The 26,789-nt window shown below is 35.1% G+C and overlaps 1 protein-coding gene across 1 annotated transcript in view; it reads right to left on the bottom strand.

Moving 5' to 3' along the window:
* PSMD14 (proteasome 26S subunit, non-ATPase 14) overlaps positions 1-26,789 on the bottom strand; it is a 48,117-nt gene that overhangs the window by 13,651 nt on the left and 7,677 nt on the right. The window contains exons 3-7 of the mRNA XM_074910616.1: positions 26,238-26,289; positions 11,391-11,462; positions 10,940-11,059; positions 9,770-9,840; positions 8,655-8,805 (exon numbers count right to left, since the gene is read on the bottom strand). Of these exons, the coding sequence (XP_074766717.1) occupies positions 8,655-8,805; positions 9,770-9,840; positions 10,940-11,059; positions 11,391-11,462; positions 26,238-26,285 (462 nt within the window). The 5' untranslated portion in view covers positions 26,286-26,289. The remainder of the gene's footprint in view (positions 1-8,654; positions 8,806-9,769; positions 9,841-10,939; positions 11,060-11,390; positions 11,463-26,237; positions 26,290-26,789) is intronic.

The raw sequence follows: 26,789 nt of genomic DNA, 5'->3' as shown, positions 1-26,789 counted from the left end.
CCTTGTCTGTTTTGTAATTAACACATCTTTACTGGAGAGATATTTGGAAGTGATTGCTGTGAATATACTGGTTAGTAAAATAAACACAATCACACACCACTTTCTGTTATCAGACAAATTTGTGAATTGTACACATTATACTCCAGATCAACAAACTGTGATATAACAGCCAAGTAGAAGACACATTTATATAACCCTTTATTTTTCTGAAAATATGTATTCAATCTGACCTTGCAAATATAATTAGCTTGTGGGATGTGTGGATTTCAGTACCATGGATGCTTTACTAATTGCAGCTCTTGGAAATAGATACTAAATATTTGGAAGCTGCCAATACAAAATAAAAACTGCATCTTTTTGTACATCTGTCTTAGCTTCAAAAAGCATAATAATCTAAAAAACAATAACTATACAGCATTTTTTAAGCACTTCCTCAGGGTCAACAACCCACAGGAGAGCCTGCATAACATATTTTTAGAAACAAAATTTGCAGTTATGTTCAGTGTACTTAATAAATTTGAGGATAGCTATAATTAATATGATTCATAGTTATTCACAATTTAAGACAAGTGCTGGACTCCTCAATTGCTAACTAGATAAAAATCTGGCCTTTTATAGTACATAGTTATTAAAAATAATGGCTTGATTAAAATTTAGGATGCTTAGTAGCCAGACTTATTTTACCTTCTTCAGAGAGTGTGAATGCCATATATAACACCACTTTTTCTAAAAGAGTCTTCATAACTTTGTGGGGTAATTTTTACCAAAAAAAAAAATTGTAAGAGAATTTCAAGAGTACTTTACACACTTGATTCTCAAATCCCTCCAATATCAAATCTACAAACAATATTGAAACAAGCAGTCCTGTTTTGCAAGACCCACTATATTTTAATGGTAAACTTCAGTTAGAAATGTCAGCCTTTTTTGTTTAAATTAAAAAAAATTCTAACATCAATATTTTTTCCAGTGAAGAATCTATGACATATGGTGATGATCTTTAAAAATGTATCGTGTCCTTAGAATTCAAATAGCAATGTATTGTTTATGCCATATGTTTATGAACAAACATACCAGTGCTTAAAGACAACTCTTCAAAGCATATAATGTGGTTATGCCAGGTGTGGAAAAAAGAAGTAATGTCCCATCTAAAATCTCTTTTATCACCTGCAACTGACCTGTTATCAACTGCTTAGTTTGTTTCTAGATTCTTTAAAAATGAAATGGAACATGTGACCTGAGAAGTGCAGCTCAGGTTTATGACCATTTCGTTATTTATGCTGCCATGCACTGTTAGACAACTACAAGTGAAGAACATCTCCTGTCCCCTGTAAGCCCACAACATAAAAAATTCAAAGAAATCTTACTTTTTATGCCATTTCCAATGAAAAGCACTAAGAACTGAAACTGACTCATGCCAAATGCATATCACTGAATTGCTGTGATTGTGAGTTTGAAGTTTGCAACATGGAAATTATTTATAAAATGTCAATTTTAGCTCTAGAAAATATATTCCTAGGAGTATGTGCATTTTCCTTGTCTATCCTTAGAGAATTGCTTACTTGTGGTCATAGCCACAGTACAACTTGAATATCCATACTGGGAGGGGAGAGAACTACAGTATAATACATTTATCTTGACAAGTGAGGGCATGCATCCATAACTCCCAAGTAGAAAGCCACAAGTTTTAAAGCTATATTCCTTAATGAAGATAAATGGACTATTCTACATCCACCATGGCAAAAGGAAATTAAACATTTAATACTTCTCAACAAAAAGTCTTCTTGGAACTTTTTTTAAGGAAGGGAATGAACTGAGGTAACCTATGTAAATGGTTTAGTAGGTAAACATACATTGCTTAATTAAACCACATCAAATCCAAAGGACATTGCGTAACAAATTTTAGAACACCAATATTGATATTAACAGCTTTGGCATATCATTAAAAAAAATAGGACATAAAAGATGTAAAATATGTTATACTGAATATGTGCAACTACTATAAAATGTGCTGGTTTTCAAACAAAACAGTGGTACACTGGCAGTAATAAAACAGTTCAATACTTTGTAGATTATGCCTAGGTTTAGAAAAACACATCCTGAACTGAAAACACCACGTGGTCTACGCTGTAGTGCAATTCATCTCTTACAAATGTGATTCTTCAGGAAAAAGAGCATCAATCTTTATTGAATCAACAGTAATCAAACCCAGCACAAATTTATTCTCCAGATCAGGCTCCTACTGAAACTTGGTTCTTGCCTAGATCAAATTAGGATGTTTCTGTCTCTGATATGCAGGTTACTGCACCAAATGCTCTGTCAGTCAACGTAAAGAAATACCACAGCACTGTAAGAATATCAAAATGTACTAGACATTGTACAAAGAAGTACAGAAATGTATCCCTGAAACTTAAACCAAAATTACACATTGTAAAATTATCTTCTGTATTTTAGAATTTTTCCCTTTATAATAGTAAAGTGTTAGCAACTCCAGTTCTAATAATGAAAGTTATTCCAGGTATAAAAGATTCTGATGTAAAATTGTAGGTATCACATGTTTTGAAACATATTTTCTTGTAAAATGTTATCTGCATAATAGTTCACAATAAACAGACATGTCTCCAAAGCAGTATTGACAATATAGTCAATTTACTGTTTTGTTTAGTTGTTTTCAATTAATACTTTCAAGCTGTACTGACTGAATTCACTTGTATGTAGGGAAGATTTATTAAGGTAAAGGTTATTAAGACGAGCACATGAAGTGAGGAGGGGGAGTTTGGTATATAAAGAAAATCTTGTTGGTGGGGGGGTCCAATCTACTTAAAGTTCTTACAAACTTAATTCTTAATGGGCTATTTTAAATTTCAAATTTCAGGCATTACAGCAGTGTCTCCACACTATCTCATTTTAAGGATTGTTTTTAAAAATGGCAAGAAAAAAAGCAGTCAGAATCTCCTCCAATCCTATGGTTAATTCAAACCAAGGAAAACGACAGGTTCAAAGGAAAAACAATAGCACTAATAAAAAAGCAGAGGTCTGAAAACATGCAATCTTTCAGAAAACTAGTATAAGATTTATGTTCAGCTGAAGAAAATTCTTGAGGCTAGATGGTAATTCCAACATTCAGAAGAGTAATTGTTAAATCTCCATCTGCTTTTGGTTTCACTCTTTTAGACTACCAACTGATTACCAAGCTATAAAACCATTCAAATATATATTTGTCTTGATAAGTTGGGAGGATTTCCAATGCAAAATCTGTCTCAGAAAAGGAGTTCAGGTTCCTTTTCCACATATAAGTCACCGAGCTAAGATAGTGTAGTGTATAGAAAATTTAACCTCAACTAGAACACAAAGTAGCAGAAGAGAACAAAACTATTTGCAAATAGCTATTCTTATGGTCAGCACTCAACAAAATGACCCCCTATTACTCTTAAGAGTTAAAAAAATGAAATCAGGTATTAACAGAACCATATTACTCATATACCTAACTAATTACACATGGGTTGTCACCTAGATTTAGAAGTAGCAATGGGCAAAAAAAAGGGGAAGACTAGTGTTTTATGGAAGAGGTTGCTAGAACAGGTCATCCAGCAAACAAAAAACACAGCTCTATTCAACCGTATGATCTACTGGGTTTTGTGGTGACATTTCATCCCGTGCCATTTTTTAAAAATGGACAAAATCTCATTAGCACAGTAAGAATTAAAAACATTCTGGAATACTACAACATTTCAAAGCATAGTATTTGAGCCACCACACTTGTACAACGGGCATAGAATGTATTATCATTCTAAAAAGAAATTTAATTAAAGATATTATTTTTCTTTGTTAACGGCTCAAGATGACTGAGACCTTCACCTTGCTCAAGATGACCTTGGCTTTGGGCAGACATAACTTTGCTGTGGACCTCCAGCAGCAACTCAGCTAAGCTCTCTTCTCAGCTCTTCATTTGCACAAGGAGGATAAAACCAGCATCTCCCCCCCCCTCAATAAAAGCTATTTTAGGACAAATTTTTTTTTTTTAAAACATACAGTATAACTGTCCCTCTTTGGGACTCAAAGGAGTATGGTAAGAATCACTTTTTTCACACTTGAAAAATGAGTAAAAGAACAAATGATAAGGTTCATCACATTTGTTACTCCTTTAAAAATAAAATTCTAAAGATCTCATAAATCGAACAAAAGAAAGCAGTTTACAACTTCCACTGGAAAGAAGCTGCTTGAACAAAATGGTTTTATACTACAGCTCACATTCTGGCTACTCTATGAAGTATCAAACCTTGCAATTCCAGAAGAGGTTACTCGGACCACAGAACAAGGTTCTTCAATGATCTATGTGGCAGGAAGCAGACAGTAGTAATAAACTGAAATGGGGAGCTGCTGACCGTACACAAGGGAAAAAAAATAACTGCAAGAATAATAAAATGCTGGAACAACTATTTGCATGAGGTTGTTGCATCTCAAGACTCAAGTGTACAAAACCCTAAGTGAGCTGGTCTGAACTCAATGCTGACACTGTGCTCTGCACAAAGTTGGACTAGATGATTTTCCAAGATGATTTCCAACTGGAATTATTTTCATTTACCCGGCTACCCAAATGTACACGGGTTTTTTCTCCTTTTACTTCTGAATGAAATTAAGATAAGGATAAAATACCATAGCAAAAACCTCTTACGAGGCAGGATATAATTTAAACTCAAGATAAAGATACATAGCATATTTGTCAGGAGGTGATTAACAAGTAGAATTTATAAAAAGTTATCACAAAGACTAGTCTTTTCCTCAGCAAACAATAAAAAAAAGAAAGATTTTTGCCATAAACCAACACCTTCCCACAAATGCTTCTGTCAGTGCCTTGCTAGGAAAAATTATAACAGACATGAAATTTTGCTACATATCCTACAAAACACAATAAAGTGCAAACAAACTTCTCAGGTGTACAAAATGGACTTCTGACAATTTTGGGTATTTTACTAATCCTTATGCCAGCAACTATTAATCAAGGGGAACTTGACTTATCTAATTAATAATGAACTGCTTCAAGAAACCAAGCCATTTTAAATGGTGACTTTTAATAATGAAGATTTAAAGTGTAAAATAGTTTGAAAAAGAAAACACCACTTTTTTCTTAATTTATCATACAAGTGCAACACAATTCTTGTGGAGTTAAAGATACTGTTACAGTGGGCTTAGTGTAGTTATATTTTCTGTAAGAGGTGAGGAACAGCTGCTAAGTTAAGGTCCAAAAAAAAATTTATTTTTAACATTTGGCAAAGGTATGTAGTTCTCTGTACAGACATCTCAAAATGTATGTTGGAAATAAACATGAAATGTCAATATTTAGCTTTATTCCAGATCTTTAATGAAATTACTGCTTCTGTGGAATATTCTAAATATGTATTACAATTTCCACTGCACAGACTGAAAAACTGGAGGGGGTAAAAGAAAGGCTTATTAGTAAGTACAAGATGAAGCAACAGCTAGCCAGGTTACCCCACTGGCCATATTTCAGCATGTTTACTTTGACTTCATTCATAGAAATCAATTTAAAAGCCAAAACATAAAGCTTTTTCTACCTGGGTTCTGATAACACTGACCTTCAGTTAAAATTCACAGATCTGTTGTGAGTTTATTTTACAGAGAGCTAGAACATTATTAGCCTAAAAATTGCAATATATGGTACACAGTCATGAAAAAGCATATTGCGTGCGCAAGGATATGTATGTAAAGTAATAAGATCGGTATTTAGAATTACTTGTCCTTCATGTGTCCTACTATATTTATGTAATAAGATCCCAATCCTAAAATGGTCATTAAAGCAGTTGGCATTTAAACCATCGATCTATATGAGGGTTTTCTTTTTATATAAGGATTTTATACGACTTTTTATTTTTGCTCATTGGCTTTAAGAAGAAATAAAATGACTTTTTTTTCTTTTAACTGATGAGAATTATATGTATTCCTATCTTTAAATTGCAGTCATACACCCCTGTCCTACTAGTTTGGAACACATGTATCCAGACGAGGACAGCTAACAAAGAAGTTAACAAGTTTTCGCTTTCTACCAGTGACAGGGCAAACTGCTTTTTAATGCTTTAGCTAGGCAAGGTGAACCTGAGGCTCCTCATCAGAATTCATTTCAACTTCCTGACACATGAAAATAACCTCTGCCCCGGTTATTCTTCACTAGCACAACCATCACTGCTTCACTGACTATAAGCCATAGCAATTTGTATGGGCACGGACCTGCCCTGAGGCAGGTTTAAAATCAGCTAATGTGTTATTTTGGACTTTGTTTTTAAATACATCTAATCTCAGTCAAAACACACCATATTAAAATCTTCTATGCCACATGTTCGCTATGATTTTTTGCCAGACAGTTATGTTAGTAAAAGGTATAATGAGTAATGATCTTGGACTCATACAGCTACATACACGAGCAAAAGCCCACCAGTGTAACGGCTACTACACCAGCAAAATTAACTCTGCAAGCAGTTCTTCTTTTGCTGGCACTGAGAAAAAGCAGGTACTTCCCCGAAATAGGCTTAGCTTGAGTTGTCTAAGATATGAAGAGGCCCTGGACACCATACTGAGGCAGTCATGCATGAAAGCAGTCAAACCTGACCTAAGAAATCCCCTTCAGTTCTAATATATCTGTTCTTCTCCCAGTTCATATAAAATCAAAATACATTTTAACACAAGTGATCTTGCCAATCAGGATCATAACAGTTATACACATTCCATAGCCCAATCTCACCCCCAAAATCAAGAAATTAATTAGAAGTGGTATGCATAATTTGGGGGATTCTTTCTATTTCTAAGCTTCTAAGGATGCACTTGCCAGAAACATGACAGATGTAAACTTTTTTTTAATGTGAAACCTGAGAATGTAATATAATCTGACTGTAGCAGCTAGACATGTATGAAAAACAAACATTAGAAGATTTCCAGTGATCTCAAGTACTGGCAGCAATGCCATAAGAAAAGCTGTAATTGAGAAATGTTTAGATGAACAGAAATTCCAGAAATGTTTAGATGGACAAAAATTTATTCACATTCAAAATACATCTGCCAAAGATTATTTTCTTGAAGAGAACAAAGACCCTCAAAGGTGACACCTGTGTTAAACAACAGTGGCAAAATTTAAAAAAAAAAAAAAAAAAAAGCACTTAGCGAGCAAGTGTGTTATAACAGTAGTGTGACTTATTAGGAAGCTTTTCCCCTTTACAGATTTAATAGCTACTGAGGTCTAAATTAATTACTAGTATAGTCCTGAAAATTATATATTGACAAAATAAGAAAAATCCTATTTCAACATTGTTATTGGAGTGGGAAAATAAGAAAAAACAAAAGGAAAAAGTTCTAGAAAAAAATAAGTCGGGAGTAATTAAGTATTCTACTGCATCTTTCCCCCCCTCCCCAACCCACCTAAATTTTCTTCTATTCTTTATGCAATTTAAAGGGAGCAAAATTGATTCAGATGTCTAATGGCTTTCAAACAACCAGAAGCTACTAATTTTTCAATTGCCTGTTACATAAACAAATTTCCTATAAGAAACAGAACTTTAAAAAATCCTGTAAATGCAACTGTAGGTTCAGAATATTCTGTTACGAAATTAAGGGAACCCTTAGGGGAATTGTTTGGTGGCTTTAATATGATCTGTCTTACAGGAAATATGATACTACAGCTTTACAGAAGAACACTTACTTTTTAAATATTTATAAATTTACATTAATATCATCCATATATACCATGACGCATTTCAATAATTATTATACAATACAATGGGAGTGCATGCTCAAACAAAACACCTCAGCAGTATTTTAAAGCAGCAAACCACCTAGCCAATTTCTGTACGTTCTGTAGTTTTTCTAATCCACTCTCCCTGTGGTTGAGCAAAATCGAATTGCCTCTCACATTTGCAGACAGCTCTGTGAAGGTGATAATAGAGCTGCTCCCTGCTGTCATGAGGCAGGAAATAGGAAAATGGCATATGGGGCTAGAAAGAAATAAAAAGAGAACTAAACAAGAACAAAAGAGATTTCAACAAAGGACAACTATAAACCAATATGCTTTGCAAGTTAATCTCTTCTCATAATCATTTAACATACTTAATCATTTATCTGCACACTTCTCAAAAACTCAAATGCTTGATACCAAGTCTTTTGTAAAGTTTTATTGCCCAAAACATTTTGAATAGAAATGATACTAAAAGCCATCATATGTAATGCCTATAAATCAATGCTTTCTTAGTACCCACATTAAGGGACTGAACCTATTCCAATCTGTTAGTAATTGATCTTTAACCATAACTTTTATGGTCAAAATGTACTATCTGGACCAAAATATACTTGGATTATTAGTTGCAGATATGTTGAGTGACACCTAAATAACAAAATACTAAGGGAGGATTACAATTGGTTATGTGTACTGACAATACCAAAGACTTCCAAGCCTGTTTAAGGACTACTGATGTAAGATGCAGAATAAACTAAAAATCATTTTTTCATTTACAATGAGAAATCTTTTTTATTTAAGGCAGAATGGGCTTCTAAAAAAAAAAAAAAATCAAGAACTTATACATATTTACAGTGCTTCTATATTAATTCTTACTGAAGTACCTTAAAAAAAAAAAAAAAGAGGAAGCCTACTATACCTTTCCTTTTACACTCTGAATGGGATCCACCACCACAGCAACAGCTCTTTCTGATAAGGCTTCAAAGCTCTGCTGAGTATTGATATCTACACCAGACAACCAACAGCCAAAGCCAGGGTGACTATGATACCAACCAACTACCATCTCAGGTCTGAAACAAAGAGGACATTGAGGTTCTTAAAAATAAAAACATGTAATACAAGCAGAAATAGTAAGGTATCAGGGCATAAATTAGGAAGAGCTGTGAAAAAAACACTATTAGAAATATTTAAATTACTCACCATGGTATGGTGAAAACATGGACATGAATAAATGTGACAAAAGAGGGCTATCATTAAGGGATGCACATTAGCAGTGGTAGATCATGCTTTCAGTTTTTCACCCTGTTACCACACCTTCCCTGAACCAGTTTTTACCCTTTCAGCACTTGAGTAAATATCTACTCTTAACTCCTTGGCGTCGAGGGCTGAATTTTCACGGCAGAAAGTCCTTTTCAGATATGGACAACGGGAATCAACGGTGGGAAAGGATTAAATATCAATTAAACCAGCAGTAGAACTAGGAACTCAGTCAAAAAGCAATTTGCACTGTTCTGTTCAGCTGCTGAGCCTTTTGCTAACATTAATTTTGAAGTTTTTCCCACAGTAAAAGAATTTGAGCAAGGAGACGACAACTGTTGAGAGACAGGAGCGAAATAAAAATTTGTTTAAATACTAGGGTCTTTTACAAAATTGTTTTCCCTTTTCATTAAAATTTCTCATAAATAAGCTACGACTTTAATTTTTTTATCTTAATTAAAAGAAAATTTTTAAAAAATCAATCTTTTAAGCAGGTAGTGTCTAGTAACTCCCTGTACTAAATTGAGCAGCATTCTAATCTTTCTGTGCAATAATCAAAGCTGTAGGTTTAACATGAGTGACAATCTCCTGACAATTGAAGTGCGTGAGGTGGACTCAATTACATGCTATGCTACTCACCTGATTTCTGGGCCAATTATTTATTTTTAAACATTACTAATAACCCCTAGATCACTACTTTTGTGGAAAATCAGCTGTTTCTTCTAAATAACATGCAGGGAGTACTTGTTACTGTCAGCCCTCTTTACGGTGACTTACCTTCCCGTCTGTTTCAACATATCCAGCATTTTTGCTTGAAATACAGGATCAACTGCCTCCACACTGACACCCTGATGTAGAAGGCAGACAAAAATCAGTTGTACATAAAACAAATTTATCTTTTAACTTGTTACTTTCCACAAACAAAAAATACCTTTCATAAACATCTGTTTAAAACGGCAACCCAACTACTTTAGAACTAGTTGACAGAACACCCTTAAATGTAAAATAAAATTTTGATAAATTTATGTGATTTTTAAAACACTGAAAGAAGATTTTGAATTGCTATTTAAATTATCTCTACTATGAGTAAACATGATTAAAGAGGCATAGGAATTCATCTTTTCCTCCTCTTTTTGTTCTGTAAACTCTGGCCTGTTGTTTCTCACAAATTTAGCTCTACAGGTTTTATTCAAGATAAATACACAATGGCTTTCTGCAGATTTTACTTATACTATGTACATGCATATGATCAGCTCAAGACAAAAGAATTTAAAAATGTAATTGGTATGCAGCTCTGAGTTACAAAGGGATCCGTGCTTCTTTTAAGAACAGTATTTCATTCAAGTTACAAAAAAAAAAAAGCATCATAAATTCCACTTATACCCATCAGCTCATCATCTCTTTAAAATATATCTTTGAAACATGAATATTCTCACTCAAAATGAAAATACATTAATTTTTTTCACATCACAAAAATATCATTTAAGAGACATGCCACTAAGATCTGTCAAAGACAGTAAGTTTGAAGTATATCTATAGCACCATCACAGTTAAGGGTATAATACACTTCTAATACAAACTTTTACATTTTGGATCCTTCCCCTGGTCATAGTATATGAGTTCTTAAAGTTATAAATTGATAAATCTTGTAAGTGATGTTATACCAATATATTTATACATAAAGGCATAACACCTCCATATATTGATATACATGCTTACGTACTGGTCTTTGCTAAAAAAAAAAAACCCAAATCTGTTTTAAGTTTGTTTTTTTTTTTTTTACTGAAACAGTTATATCCATTAGACATGTCTGAATTATACCTAGTAGGTTATACATTAATATTGCATAAATGAGGTAAAGCAGGAGAAGCTTTTAAAAAATATTTACTATAAGGAAAAAACAAACAAGTAAACAAAATTATCAAGATCTAGCTGCAAAGAACTCACCGTTCCTGACTGTGGCATTGCAAAAACATCAATCACTCTCACAGTGTAATCATCAACAAATTCCCCGAGCATCAGACCCATAACTTCCATAGGGACACCAGCACGACCATGTTTCAACATCTGGAATTAAGACCAAATGACACTGTATGTTTAACAGGGAGGTTCAAGTTTGACTTGGAATAGTTCTTGAATTCAGCCTTTGTTGATCTATAGATAATTTACAACTTGTAGCACTTTTGGAAAATGAGAAGTATAAAATAGTAAAAATTAAACCAAGAATAGAGAAGTAATTAAAATAAGTTTCTTACTCTGGGTGTTCCAAACAGTATTGATTTATTTTAAAGATTATTCTGACCAGCACCTAAGGAGCACAAGTCCATAAACTTTGGATGGGTGCCAGGTACTCTATCTCCAACACTATACACAGATTCAGTACACACAGAACACTTACTTTCAGCAATGCAAGCGAAGAGATATAAACCTGTTCCGCCGTATCGACTGCAGGAGCATCTGTTGGTGGCCCCTATGAAAAGAATAAATAATTATTTTCTCTATCATTGTTATTCTGCAGTTTCTAAACATTTTTTTTTAATTTTCCATATTACAAAACTTACAGAAAAATGCATATATAACTGTGACTTTGTGTGTTAGATGCAGTTCTTACAAACAAAACCAAAAAAAGGCACACCTAAACCCCAAACAGTTCTTTATAGCTCCTTCCTTCACTAACATATTTTGTAATACAAGTCACCTAGTCATCATCCCCTGCCCCCCCTCACCCCAGAATGTATCAATCTGAAGAAATCTTATCAGAATCAGCCAAATAAAAAACTGGCAAGTAGTGCACTAGGTACAAACCTGTTACAAGACATACAGGCTAAGAGTCATGTAAGCTTCCATTAGTCAGCCTTGCTGCAATGCTAACCTTCGTCAGCTGTAAAATAGGGCCAGTTCTCCAATTAACTATGTGTTTCTTACAGTGGTGTGAATGTAAATGCTGCTGGGCTAGCATGATTAACTGGCACCAACACAAACAGCAATTTCCCTTTGCTTCATCAGCTTCCAGCTAAAGCGGACTTGCAGATAAAGGCTATGGGAGTACTTTGCAGATACACTGGTACAGCGAGAGAAAAAACGGACCTCCGATCCCTAGGTGGAAAAGCTGTGAACAAAATACTTTGCTCTTTGCCTTATGAGTAGTTATTCAAAAATTAGCACAACTGTCCCAGGTGTGAATGATTGGTTGAAACAGGTTCTGTGTACTGCTGAAAATGAAAAACACAGGAGGCAGCAGTTTAAATGTTCCTTTTTCGAGGAGCAAGAGACATATTGCTCATATACAGAATTCTGTATCAACGTACCTCATTACAGCCAATTAACATCACATTCATTACTTTATTACCAAATTGTGTACAACAAATTTTCACAGAAAAGACAAAAGGTTACTTCTGCACTAAGTGATGTAAACTTAGAAGGGCAACAAAGCAACTACGGAGTACAGTTAAAAAAGATTCTCTATGTTAAGGAGGACAAAAAGTGTCTTCCACAAACATTTTGCAGATTTAGAACTTTGATTCCACAGTTATAAACAAAATTGGGGGAAAAAATTGAGTAAATTCTTGATTTTCCACTTAAAGTGGAGAAATTCAGTACAACATGCTCCCACGTGACATCAAAGACATGGTGATCAAAACAAGCCATCACCTCCTGAAGATAAAATCAGGAACTTAGGTAATCAGCATATTAAATTTGTATAGTAATTCAACTTTCTGCGTACTATCACTTTTACACACACAGAAAAACATCTAGTCTTCAAAATGCTTTAGACAGTAAGAAAATTCAGTTGCGTTTTTTTTCCCCCCAATGCCAATGAATTCCTTCTCTATTAGCTCCAGATCCAATCTTATATTTTGAGTACAATCTTTGCATTTTGAAACTCACATGCATGCATGGATCTCTGTCAACCACAACTCTTTCCTAACACCTTCAAACCTTTATTTCCAACTTTGATGCTGCTGACCATCACCTCCTGATATTTGCTCTCTCTCACTTCTTACTACTCATTGATAATTCTTCTGTCACTTTGGCCTTTCCATCAGCAATCTTCCAGCAGGTTTAACTTTTCACCTTCTATAATATTCTCACCAAAGGCCCATTTTTAATCAATTCCACCTCTTCATCAAGTATTTCTCTGACTAGCCATAGACCAACAGTGAGATGCTCCAGTGGAAAGGTGTTCCTTTAACACTTACGATGAAAAACTTTACAAGCAGTTCTTCAGTACATTTCACAGAACGAGATGCACAGGGCACTCAAATCACTTATTCCCAATTTACAACTAAATTGCTTGACCAATAAACGTTCAAATGCCCAATCATTTTCTGATACCATTACTATGTTGGTTTTCTCCATAAACATGTAAATTTACTTTATTAACTTATCTCTCGCCTGTTTTAAGTCTACTCTAAATTATCTTATTTTCTCTTAGAAGTCCTAATACTTTGGAAAGCACAAAGACTTATATTTCCACTTAATCACCACTAAGAATAAAGCACAGAGGAGTTGGGTTCTAATTAAAAAAAATACTGGTCTGATAACAACCCCTTTCTTCATACATAAAGCTCTCTTCCAATTTTCTACCAGTTCTAGACCAGAGAGGATGTTAAGTTAGGGTAGAAGTAGAAATACAGTAACCTTCTGCTTCAAGAATAACCATAACATCCGTGCTGTGATCACCATACATATTCTACATTTGTCCCAGAATTTGTTTAACATTTCCCCATAAGCAAGCATCCCAGTACACCATCCAGTATTTTTTAAAATAAAGAACAGCATAAAAAAAAAAAAAATCTCCCCTGAACTGGCATAAGTAGCTCTGTGGTTTCTGGAAGGGTAATGTTGATGTTTGATTGAGATTAGCTTCTCAAAAATCAGGAGCTTATTCCACAGACTAGGGCTCTTGAACAGGCCCGCCTACATTGAATCTCTAATGTCTGTGAAGATGGCAGATCACACTGACACCCTTCCTGCAGCCGAGGCATTAACCATGTCTCTGTCCCCTACGTAGACACCTGTGTTCACAGCTTCTAAGAGTTTAATTATTCTACATAACTTTTCCCGTTTTAAAATCAGTCAGTAGATTCAACACTTACACTGAGGAGACAAACATTATCACATTTTGCTTCTGTAACAAGGCAACTAAATTACCTTTAGTTTAAGCGAAGGCAGGAACTAAAGCTGGGTGCTCCCCTACTGTACTCATTCCTAATCTTCCCTTCTTCTATTATTTCTATACTCCTTGGAGGTTTCAAATGCATTTACCTTGGTGATGGTCCAGAAGAGAGAATATTTAATATTACACTTTATCAATTCTTTAGGCATTCTACAAAATAAGTTTTGAAAACAGAAACTGCTTTATGCTGAAGTTCTCCTGCCAGCTGCCATTACTCACAGCCAACAATTCACTTTCAGCACAGGAAACGTTGATAATTCATAAAGGTGAATCGCCTTGCTTAGCATATTTTTTCTTTTTTGAAGCCATAGCATTAGCTGTGAATGATTTTGCACACTAAATGTGAGTTTAATACATAAATGATTACACTAAGGAGATATTAACTGCAAACTTCACTGTTTCACTTTACACACGTGCCTGAGATAGTAAAAATATTAAAGGTTAGCTTCCACTCTTGTCATGCAGTTGAAGCAACTTACCTGACCTCTTAAAAATTAGTTAATGGTAGGATACAATGCACATATAATGTAGGTTTATTAGTAGTCTTCTTATCAAATACAGCACATACTTTTTAGTTCCTTGGTCACAGATGCTTCTTTTATGAAGACTATGATCTCCTTTTAGTCTGCTCTGTTCTCCTTATAATTACTAGCTAAATTATCAGAAGAGGAAACAACTCATTGCACCGTACCAATTATGTGTATTAATTTTCATATTAATATTCCTTAATTTGTTTTGAATAGAGATTAGAATGAACTGCTCAAAAGAATTCTGAAATTATTCTGATGCACCAATTCAGGAATTTTGAGGAGGAAAGGATCCATAGGTCAAAACCTGTCCAGAATTCACTTTTGCAGTAGATTTAGTTTCACATTATTTTTCTACCAAAAATAAACTGGCACGTAAAATACTACAGGCACACAATTGTCTTTCCACAGAAAATTATAAACCCAGGGTTCATCAAAATCATAACTTAAACTTTTAATGATTTAACACATCAGAATAGAGCTTGAGTCTTCCAAGTAGTATACTTGGCTTTAGACAATGCCATTTCAAAAACCAGACATTTGGTAACTAGAACCAATTTACTTCCATCTCTGACCACTTCCTTTTCTGTAAATGGCTGATAAACTAACACAGCCTTGGACTGACAGCCACAGCTTCTGTATGCTAGTTACACGGTATGGGGGAGCTAGCTATGGGTTACATCTTTTGAGACTTCTTTGGCCTGTTTCTGCTAGCCTTCTACAGAAGTTTATGCATTTCTTTCATGAAGCAAAGAGGAAGAAAGACTTTATCAGCTAATCTCTACATGAAGGCAAAGTATTTTACACTGACCCTCCACAGCATGTGCTATTATCACTGTTCATAAACTTCACTGCCTGCCAACTTTAACAAGGGAGCACCATCCTTATGAAGCAGAGTACCAAATTAAATTAACTGGTGTCAGAAACCCAAACAAGAAAGCATTTGTATCTGCAATGAAAAAGGTCTGCTTTATGGTTATTTTTGGTTTCATTATGGTATTCAAAGGCCAGAGAATTCTCCCACTGCACTGAGTTTTGTAAGACTGTTCATCTCACTGCAAAACAGCAAATACTGCCTTCATTCTGCCTGCCCACAGCTTTATTAAATAATTTCTTGGGGAACTGGAGAAAAACAGGATTTGAAAACTGCAAGGAATACCGAACACTCTTTTTCCCAATTATTCATGTATAAACTGGATACAGTAATTATTAAACCTCAAAAACTGTTCTAAAAAAGTGTTATTGTGCTACTTACTGAAAATGGATGTTTCTTCTGAATCAACTAACTATACATGCTGTCAGTCAGTGCTGTCTGATGGCCAGCAATCTCATAAAATCCAACCAACTTCTGGTTTTGTTTTTCTTTAGAATGGCAGAATCCCAATTTCAATAATAATTGATAAAATTAAGTTACCACTACTAAAATACATATTTTTGTTCATATTTTTCAGTAGTACTTAATGGAGTCATGTTCAAATTCTGAACAGAAGATTACATTGTAATACTAAATTATGCATGATACTATTTTTGTTTCAAACAGTTAAGAGATGATCCAATATAAAAAGCAGCCCTTTACTTGGGCAGCTCTTGTTGATGAAGTGTTAAAGGCATTTGCCATTCTAACAGGATAAAAACTAACGCCTTGAAGTGTTATCTACTCAGGCCTTTTAGCAAATTTGTTAACACTTTTAGGTATATTACTCCACCTTTCTCTTAGTGTGAACTGGTATCAATTATTTAGCCAATTTTATTATGTTATTAAAATACCTGCTGATTAAATGTGAACTAAAGTGTCATTTTAGAGCACTGCTCTTTATTTGTACTACTTTACATTTATTCAAATAGGTATAGAAAGTGGACTTGATTAATTACATGAGCAACTGAGAAATATTCCACAAATGGAGACACTTTCTATTGTTTAAAGGCATCTTAAACACTGCTCTGGTGTCACATTAATAGCACAAAAGATGATTTTGAAATATATCATAGCTGTTTCAACAATGAAACAGTTTTTCAGGGGCAACTGTAATAAAAAAAGGCAGTGAACTAAAGTGCTGTCAAGCAAACCTTAGCTTTATTGCACCAAACAGCATTATTTTACACAGAAAATGTAAGAACTGCTACAATCATTACTACTTTTATTTTTGTAGTTGGAACAATTTAAACATGAACATAAGACACAAGCAAACACTGACAGCTAGAGTTTTTATTTCTTTCCCAGTAAGGTAAGAAAGAACCTTTTAATAGTTTAATTTTGTGAGTATTAAACAACTAGTGTGAAAAACAAGCTGCATGTAAACTATTTCTACTGCCTCTGCTTCAATGACTAGCTGAGGCAACCTGTTATAGGAGGTGTTAATTGGCAATAGGAGTACAAGTCAGAAGCATGTTCCCCATCGTCCTAACCCAGCAAGGCTAGGTCATTAAAGTGGAAATGAATTCTTTCATGCCGACTTAACCCTTTCAGTACATATTTTCAGCTATTATATCTAAAGACAATTGAGAAATAATAAAAAGACAGAAAAAAACTTGCATTACTTCCAAATTTTAAAAAAGTATCCCCCCCCTTATTCTTCACTTCCCTTCTCTACCTCCTCCAAAACAAGTGTTTTAGGTAATCCTGACATTTATTATGCAGGTGGAGGGGGAGAAGGGCAACTGGTGTATAAATGCAATTACAATAATTGTAAAATAATAATTTATCATATTAAAGGGTGCATGGAAAGATCAGGCACTTAAAGTGAGCTTAAAAATGCTGTTTTGTGAAGGTGAATCCAGTGGTGGGCATACAGCTTGGCATGACAGAAAAAAACATTACAGAATACTACCTGCAGAGAGGACACAAACTAGAGCAAGCACGCAGAGGAGGTAGAGGTATTAGTGATAATAAAAAGACCTTAAAAGTTCACCAGAGTACCACTGCTCTTCTCTGCTTACCCTCTGTCAGCAAGTGGTATAACCTGATGATATATTGACATAAAGAATAAAAGATTCCTTAGACGAGCATAGTGCTTTTTACACATTGCTAAACCTAAAAATCTAAACAAAATTGTGATTGTGGAGAAATTTTTCCTGTACCAAGATGATACACTTTAGAAAATACCAGTCATATGCAATCACTGGAAGTGGTGAAGGGAGTAAACTGTATTCCCAGATCACGGTGGTTCTAGTATCATTGTCATGACAAGCACCAGAAGCCATGTATTGCGTTTTCCACAGTACAGGAAGTTAACATAATCAGTCATGACAGAAAAAATGATCCGGTTCATAAAAAAATTTTAAAAATCATAGAGTTCATAAAAAGAGAAAAAATATATTACTTTACACTGTGAATCACACACTAATTAGTAGCAATTTGAAATTTTATTGCTGTTTTCAAGCTAGTACACACACAATTTTACAGTTAGTTCCACATCAACAGGATTATATTTTGAAGCTAGCATTATGTCTAAACAGTTTGTATGTTTAGGCCCATTTTTATACCAATTATAATCAAGCATACATAACAGACCACAAAATACCATAAGTCTCAACAAACAGACTAGATTTCTGAAAGGATCACATTGTCTTGTTACACCATATGTCAGATGAAATAAAAATTGTAGTAATATGTTTAGTCTCAGACTCCAAAATGGAGTAGGGATACTAGGGAAATATGGTATCAATTGCTACTTTAAATTAAAAATATCTGCAAAACCCCCTTAACAGGCTAGATAAAAAAGTGTCTCAGTCTGTTTTATGAAATCCCGTCTTCTAAAAAAAGTTTATCCAGGTTCACATTTGCAGAACTCCGTAAACAGCAATAGAGATGGACTTGAAATATACAATGTTTTCCATCTCCCCTCCTCTTCAAAAAACAAAATTACAGAACTTTGTATAGCTTTGTGCAGTTGGTTAAATGGGTTGGGATCATGAGTTTGCAAACAACTCTTCAGTGCAGAGCCAAAAACTTTACTGCTTACCTTTTCCATTTGTTTAGAGTTTTTGTCTCTGTGTTTTTTCATGGTGTTGTTTTTTTTTTTTTTTTTTTTAATTAAGCAGAACTTCAAACAAAAATAATCTCTAGTTCACTAGGACACTCCACAGAGAACCTGGCCATAATTTTTGTTAAAGAAAAAAAGACACAAAGAAAGCCAAAGTTTAGCTTATGTTTCTATTCTATCCATCTATCAGTAATCTCTCTCGCACTATGGAAAGTTTCATGAAAGAGGTACAGTAATCCACCAACACGGGCACATGCAGGATTACACTCTACAGGTACATGTGGTTTGCTCATTTAACTGACCAAAATTGTTACAATCTTAAAAGGTCTTTTACAAAAAGCAGCACTCTTGTTTTCCAATACTACCACTGAAAATATTATGAAAGACTGAGGCTTAAAGTTTGCTAAGAAAAAAAAAAAATTACCAGCATCTGACATCAAATTATGCTAGATGATTTTATTTTGAGGTCAGATAAGCTTAATTTTATTACAGTGTACTTTATAGAAAGTCATTCTACTTAGTATAATTTTTATTAGAAATAAATATTACCAAGATTAACATTTATTAATGATAAAAAGTTATTTACACGTATCACCTTGATGCAATTTGCAATAGTCAGACTTCCTGCAATACTCTCAACACAACTGTTGCAGGAAATGGCTGCTTAAGTGTAATCTTTCCTGGTTCCAGTGTTCCCTCTCTCTGACCCATTCAACCTACAAATTCATTGAGCCACACTAAAAAGCAAGGAAAGGTATGCTGCACCGCTCCAGTTAACATGCCTTGTTATCAAGCAGAAGGACAATTTGGATTAGATGAACCCAAGTCATTCTATGGTTCTATGACAACGTCATGGTTAGTGAAAAGCCGTAAGATCAGGGACGCAAAACCTCAGTAATGTACATGTTTTGAAAAGAACTACTATTTTTCACAACCTCAGGCTACTGGGAAAAAAGAAAATGCAGAAGATACAAAGGTCAGTTTCACTCCAGAATAAAATCAGGGCTAACCTGTTATCTATTCCTATCATCATTATAGAAGGTATTGGGATTTAGAAAGGAGAGCCGCAAGGCACATAATGAGTTAGCATTTGTAGATTTTGTCTGCCTCTAGAAGTCTTGCTCTGATGCAGATCTTTAATTACCTTATTCTAGACACAGTTCTGCCAAGAAGGCAAGGTAGACTTCAGCAGGTGCTGTCTGAGGTTACCCTAGAGTACACTTTCTGCAGCAAAGCAGTTAAAAGAGATTCACTCACAACATAAAAGAATGCATTGGATTCTATATGCCTACATGGTCTCTGTTGTGAAGAGCTGGTCCTCTGGACACAAGCAGGTCATCTGGGAGACTTAGTGGCAACATGTAGGAAGGTTAGCTGTTTGTAACACTTTTTAAAAACAAAATGAATAGACAAACAAGCCACCACACCACTATTAATACAAAAAGAACACTCCAAACTTCCAGGAAAAACTGAAGCAGACCTTTCTACAGTGCAGACAGAAAAACCTAAGCCCTTGTTCAAAGGTGCTGCATAGTAGCATTGCAACTTAATATTCAATAGCACGGGATTTCAGAAAGAAGAAACAATTTCCAAAAGAAATAAATTAAATCGATCACTGTAAGGGGGCTGTTTCCTGCTTACAGAAAGGAACATTACCAGTGAACAGGTGTAATGCAAAAGACAAAGATGTCTGCTCTTGTTTAGTCTTTTTTCCCCCTGTTCTTTCTCATTATGGCTACACTCATTTCCTTGCCCAAGCTCCTTTGTCTCTTCTGGGGAAAGTCGGCTGGACTATACTGGCAATTAAATTGAGGAGAGAGAAGCTAATTACCTAATTATTAGAAATAAGGAAGTTTAAGATCTGAGGCCAAGAGAAGGCAGCTAAAAATGGTCTCCAGAGTTTACAGGAAAACAGTAGATCAGAGGAAACTGGTAATTCTCAGGCACAACCCACTAGCTTTTTTAGTTTTAGGTTGGTTTGTGATTAATTTGTAAGGTATGACTGTAGTGCAGCCTATCATACTTTAAGGCAGCTTTTATAACACAAAATACACGCTGTGTTGTAAGTACAGTCATATGTCTGTTTCTAAACCAATTCTAGCATGTTTCTCTCTTCCATTAGCACTTTTGGATATAAATCAGGTTACAAACGCTCAACCGTGTTTCAAATATAGGAAAACTATACTCAGCCTTCAGCAATTCCCAACAACTTGCAAGTAAGTCTGTACTACCCATGGAGCTATCATCATCTCTAGTGTAAGCACACCCAGGCTACACCAGTACCCTAAATTTGATATGAAGCTTTTGATGAACAGCCCTGTTTTAAAACACTGACCAAAGCAGTAAAATACACAGTTTAGTATATCTATGGTGTTTTTTTCCTTAGAACAAAATCATGTGTTTTGGATAAACTGACACTGAGACTTTCTACAGGAGATAACACAGACAATCAACTAAGTCTTTTGAACTTTTTACAGGAATTGATGTTGGATGTTTTTAATGGATGAAAAATGTTTGTCATGGAGAAAAATTTTCTACTCTTCAAATGGGTTGATAGCTTCTGAGGAAAAAATTTGAACTGGAATAACCCATTCCAGTTGTACACCATCTCATCCACTGGTAGGTATATTGTAATTCTAGAAATATTAGCATTCTTAGTACTTGAGAACTTTGCTGGAAAATGTCTCAGAAGCTATGGCACAGAATGATGTACAAAAGAGTTGTAATTCAGATTTATTCCCCTGGCAGAGCATTCTCAAAAGGATTATCTGAAGCTTCAAATATGTGTGAGAGGCAGGCAGTGTGTCACCACAATTCAAGCCACATAAAGCATATGCACCCAGGAGACACAGGAGGAAAAAAAGTCACACAGGTGCAACAGATACCACAATACCAAAACACTCTAGCTTTCCAAAGGAAAAAGCACTTCATTACATTAAATGCAACACATTCCGACCCTTCTAACTAAAAAGCAACCTGTTTCAAGAATCAGTTAACCAAGACAATTTTCAACAAGCTGTTACAGTATTATTGTTTTTTTTCTGGATGGGTTTTTGGGGTTGGGGTGGTGGTGGTGTTTGGGTTTGGTTTTCACATTTTTTGTTGTTGTGGGTTTTTTTGTTTTTACATAGGGAATCTTGGGATGCAGATTAGCCAGCTAGAACACATCATTTACTTCAAGAGACACATCAGCTTAATGAAGTAACTCATCAGAATTTGAATTTAATTGTTAATTGAGAATGATCTACACTGAGCCTGACCCTCCTTTGCTTGCCAGATCACGAACTCTTATTCTGAAGCCCTGAAGAATACTGAGCCAGCTCTTCTCTAACAACCATCCTGGCTATATCAGCAGATGAAACAGAACTTTAGATCAGTGGCAGGTCTCCCAAGTTCCCACGGTGCCATAGATTTACTAAATGGGATCAGCATGTTCTAAAAACCCATGATAATATGAGGGAAAAAGGTTCCACAGCATCAAGCAGTACAATGTTTGAAACCTCATAATCAAAGTGACAGTTTTCAAGTGCCATTTACAATGCCCTAATCTGGAAACATCCCAGCTAACCCATCTGATCAACTGTTTCACAGATGGAAGCACTTGATGGCTAATTGGCAAGTCCATTATTCAAATAAAATAGCTATCTGCACTTCTATTTTCTATATTCCAAGTCAAGGTGTAAACACTCCTTATAACACACAGGTCACTTTTCTGTCTCTCCCACCCTTCCCGTTTTGATTTTTTCCCTTCTCCTCTGCCATCAGATATGTTAATTCAGAAATACAGAATCAGTTTTATTTTCCATTTATTGCACTAGAACAGTTGTCTGCACTAACAGAGCAATGTAAATGAGCTTTCTCAAAAATCTATCAAGTAATGAAATTATTTCAACAGCATTTTTAAAAACTGTCAATTATTTCACTGCTTCCTATCACATCTGGATTCAGAAAAATAGACAGGATGCGTTAGCATGGACAAGAACTTGTACAGCTTGGATTATTGTTCTGAAAGTGTTGGGGAGAAGACTCTCCTAAAAATGCACTTAAATTTGCCCACACTCTTAAATGGTATCCAGTAGGATTGCCTAATACAGGCATATGTGGAACTGATTTCACTAGCAAACAATAGTTCAGCATACCAAATGAAGAGGAGTGTTGCTCCAAATTCCTGCCTGCTACGTAAGTAGAATGCTTGTACATACCCCACAAAGCCTGTTAATTTGTCTGCAACAAATGTACAATGCAAAGTGAAGTACTAAATCACTAGTGAAATTCTGCAGTAGGCAGTATTCCAGGGAGGGTGAAGAGGGAGAATGAAAAGAATGAACCAGGAAAAGGATGATAATAACTAAAAAAAAACAACATGAGAAGGGGCAGGAGGAGGAAGAGAGGAGGCCATACAAAAAAAAAGGAAAACAAGGGCATTGCCAAAATCAGAACTCCCATTAACTACAGAAGGGAAATTAAAGTAATAAGCATTTTGTTTGGGACATCACATCACTTTCAAACTTTAACTGCTCTGCCACATCTTTTTTGAAAAGCTTCAATCTCTCATACTTCTTATGTGTATAGCATGAGAGCAGAAATTCAAATGCTTACTATACCAGGAATGTAAGACACAAACAATTTCCACATGAAACAGCGTTGCAAAGGTCATCTTTATGTTATCAAGTACAAACCTAAACACAGGTACTTTCCCATACAAAGAACACAAAGTTAGCGACCAAGTTCACTGCCAGAAAATACCATGGATGGCTTATGTGATGCCAAAAGCTATCAGATTCTCTTTTCTCCTGTCTTGTCCACCTGTTGCCCCATGAAGACAGTCCTTTGTCCATCAAAGATTAAAAGATGGCTCAAAACAACTAAGCTGCAAGCCACTGGAGGGAAAATTTATTGTTGAAGTATCACTTTAAGATCACTTCCTTAAAGATTTATAAGCCATACCAAGATAGGCTTAAGGTCAATGGAATTTAGAGTCACACCTACCACCTCTAGACAATTCAACACTGAAGGCCAACCAGTCACTCAATAGCATGCTGATGAAGCAAATAGTAAAAAAAAAAAAAAAAAAAACCAAAAAAAAAACCCCATGAATTCACTGACAGCAGTTAAGTAGAATATAAGACACCAAAAGACTTGAAAAGAAATTACAAAAACATGAATCCAAAGAGCACTTGAGTCAACATATTTGAGTTTGGAAATGAAGACAAAAACAAAAACCCCCAACAAGATAATAATCAGAAGAGGTGGTTTTAGCAAGAAAAAAAGAGCTGAGTAACTGCTGTTGAAGAAACTAAGGCAAGTCAATGAAAGAATTCCTTGGCAGAGTTCAAACATGAACTGTGCTGACCAGGCAGTTGCTGTTATTCGAACATTCGTTACAAAGGAAATCAAACAGGCTGTTAGCAGACCTTATGTGATGCAGTCCTCTTGCTAAGCAAACCCCTAGCTACAAGAAAAAAAAGATATCCCCAAATTGTTGTAAAATTACTTTGAAAATGCCTCTTTTATGAGACTATACACACAGATGATTTTTACATTAACAAGAATGACTCCCTCAACAGATGTTTTTACTATGTTCACCCTTAATTAAAAGCAAAACCTCCAAAGACAACAACTATGACATAGCAATAAAGAAAAACAAAAAGCTTTGTACAGTTGTCTAAAACACTCTAGTGCAAAAATAGTAATATCTTTGTCTACTTTCTAGCAGGATGAAGTATGTCCAAGGAATACCTAACTTCTCTCTTCTAAACCATCTGATTCACTCTTGCTTATCTCTCAATTATCAATCAATATTCAGAAAAGTGATCTTTGAAGGTCCATTGAAACACCATATTTTAAGGACATACAATTATTCTTTTTAAAAAGCATTCCTGCTGATTCCATAAACCAAAAAACTACAGAAGTAGTCAAGACATCCAGTGCAAGCAGCAACTTGCATAAAGAGCAATTCAGTTTTTCACTTTTTTTTTTTAATCCAACACATACTCATCAATTCATTTAAGAGACAATTCCATATTTAAACAAACAGACAGCAGCTTTGCAGGCCAAAGCTGCCAGAGGAGTTCAGTGAGCTGTTTCTGAATGTTATGTTCTATTGTCTGCCACAATTTTCTAGCAAGCTTTAAGTTAAAGCTGAGAAATTCAGAAAGCAGCAGAGAGAGTTAACTGTAAATCTGAAAAACAGCTTTGATATGCGTCAAGTTCAGAGAGGACTAAGAAGTGAAAGCTTGAGTGATTAGACTGCGCAGATGTTAAAAAAATGAAGAGTCATGAAGCAGGCTGGCAGCTCAGAGGAACAAGAGAAATAACTGTTTAAGAAAGTGAAACTAAAAATAACTGAGGGCTGCTTGAAGATTCACTAAGAGAGCGTGAATAGAATTTTAGCTATAAAAAGGAAAAAATTATGCACCAAAAGTTACAGCTTATTTGGCAAAACACCTAGAGGCTGTAAATCAATTTCAAATATTTCACCAAATGCTTTGGTATTAAACCACTCCTTTCCTAGCTACACTGGACACAAACACACTACACACAACCAAAAGGAGCTGTGGGTTTAGCAATTTCAATCATCTCAGAAACAAACAAACATATCATGAAGCCCAAGACAAAAAGAACTGATTCCTCCAGAAGAACAAGAGTCTGGATTCTCAATTCAGAACAGAGCCCAGAGACAGATGAAGAAAGCAGAGAAAGGTCAGCTACTGCAGTCAGCCAAGACTACAAAGGAAATAACATTGGAGACCTTTCCTTAAGGAAATAATTCTTCCTACAAGCCTCAGACAAAGAAGTTCCTTTTTTTTTTTTTTTTCCCCCTCCTGTATCCACAAGTAGCCAGCACAATGTAATAAGATCAATGTGGTTTTATTTTTGAGAATTGCTAGCCACACCAGTTGGCCAAGGAAAAAAAGCACTAGGACTTGCTCTAGTGGTAGCAGAAGCCATGCAATGTGTGTAGGTATCCCACTGGAACAGGACAGCTGCCAGGGAGGCCTTTTTGCTGCAAGCAGAATCACAGAAGCAACAACAACAGTGAACAAAAGACACAATAAAACACACATAGGTGGCTACAACTACCTGCAAGTGATGAACTCAACTCAAATTACCTCCTGAAATTTACATGTACTTCAGTATCTTATAATGCCCACTATAATGTGATCCAAAGACTGAAAGATATCATTTACACAGGAGTAAGTGGGTATGCTCAGCCATTTAGAAAAATCTTCATCTTCTGAAAATTTGTATTATTGGAAATCGATGTTTACATTTTCTTTTGTGTTTCCGATGCCTTTCAATACAAACTTTCAAATGTTCAGGCACCAAATGAAAGGTTTATAAACATTTTGTAAACTCAGTGCCAACACAAGAGTTCATACGGACAAAAAAAAACCAATCAGGCTGTAACAATGATTTGCATACACTTATATAGCATCTCTAGAGTCAGCGATTATTGCCATAAACTCTGGTTTTTTTATATTGTTTTTAAATATAATAAAAGGAATATTACAGAATTAATAGTAAAGAGAAGATATGACAACCTATATACTAACCTGTCCCAGTCCAGGCATACCTCCTCCAAGTCGCAGAAGTCTATCCATATTTCTAGAAAAACAGAAACAAAGGAAAAAATGTTCCCAAGCTCTGAAGTGTTTACTAAATTGCTATCTATACAATTCACCTTCAGTCACTCAGTATGTCAAAAATATTGGTGGTAATTACAACACAACATCAGACTTCCTGTTAATTAACACCACATATTAATTCATGAAGCTGTCTTCCATGCTAATTAACAGACCTTGTTTTATTGCTTTGGTTTTGGGTTATCCCAGTTTCTGAAGATGAGTACTCTTGTCAAACTTTTCAAAACTTTCCTATCATTCAATTAATTGAGGAATTTTTGCTGCTTAAGAACAACACCTAAATCCAGGAAGTGCCTATAACTTATTAGATATACAATCAAGTTTACGCCAATTTGTTCAGAACGCATCAATAAAAATGTGAAAGTAAGGATTTTAGCATCCTCATTAGTAAGTTCTGCGCTAATTAACTTACAGCTTGTCAGTTATCATCAAAACTACATGTGAAAGACACCAAGCAGATTA

The sequence above is a fragment of the Athene noctua genome, chromosome 7, assembly GCF_965140245.1.
Source record: "Athene noctua chromosome 7, bAthNoc1.hap1.1, whole genome shotgun sequence".
NCBI classification, from domain to species: domain Eukaryota; kingdom Metazoa; phylum Chordata; class Aves; order Strigiformes; family Strigidae; genus Athene; species Athene noctua.
This window is presented reverse-complemented; position numbering and strand designations above follow the sequence as displayed.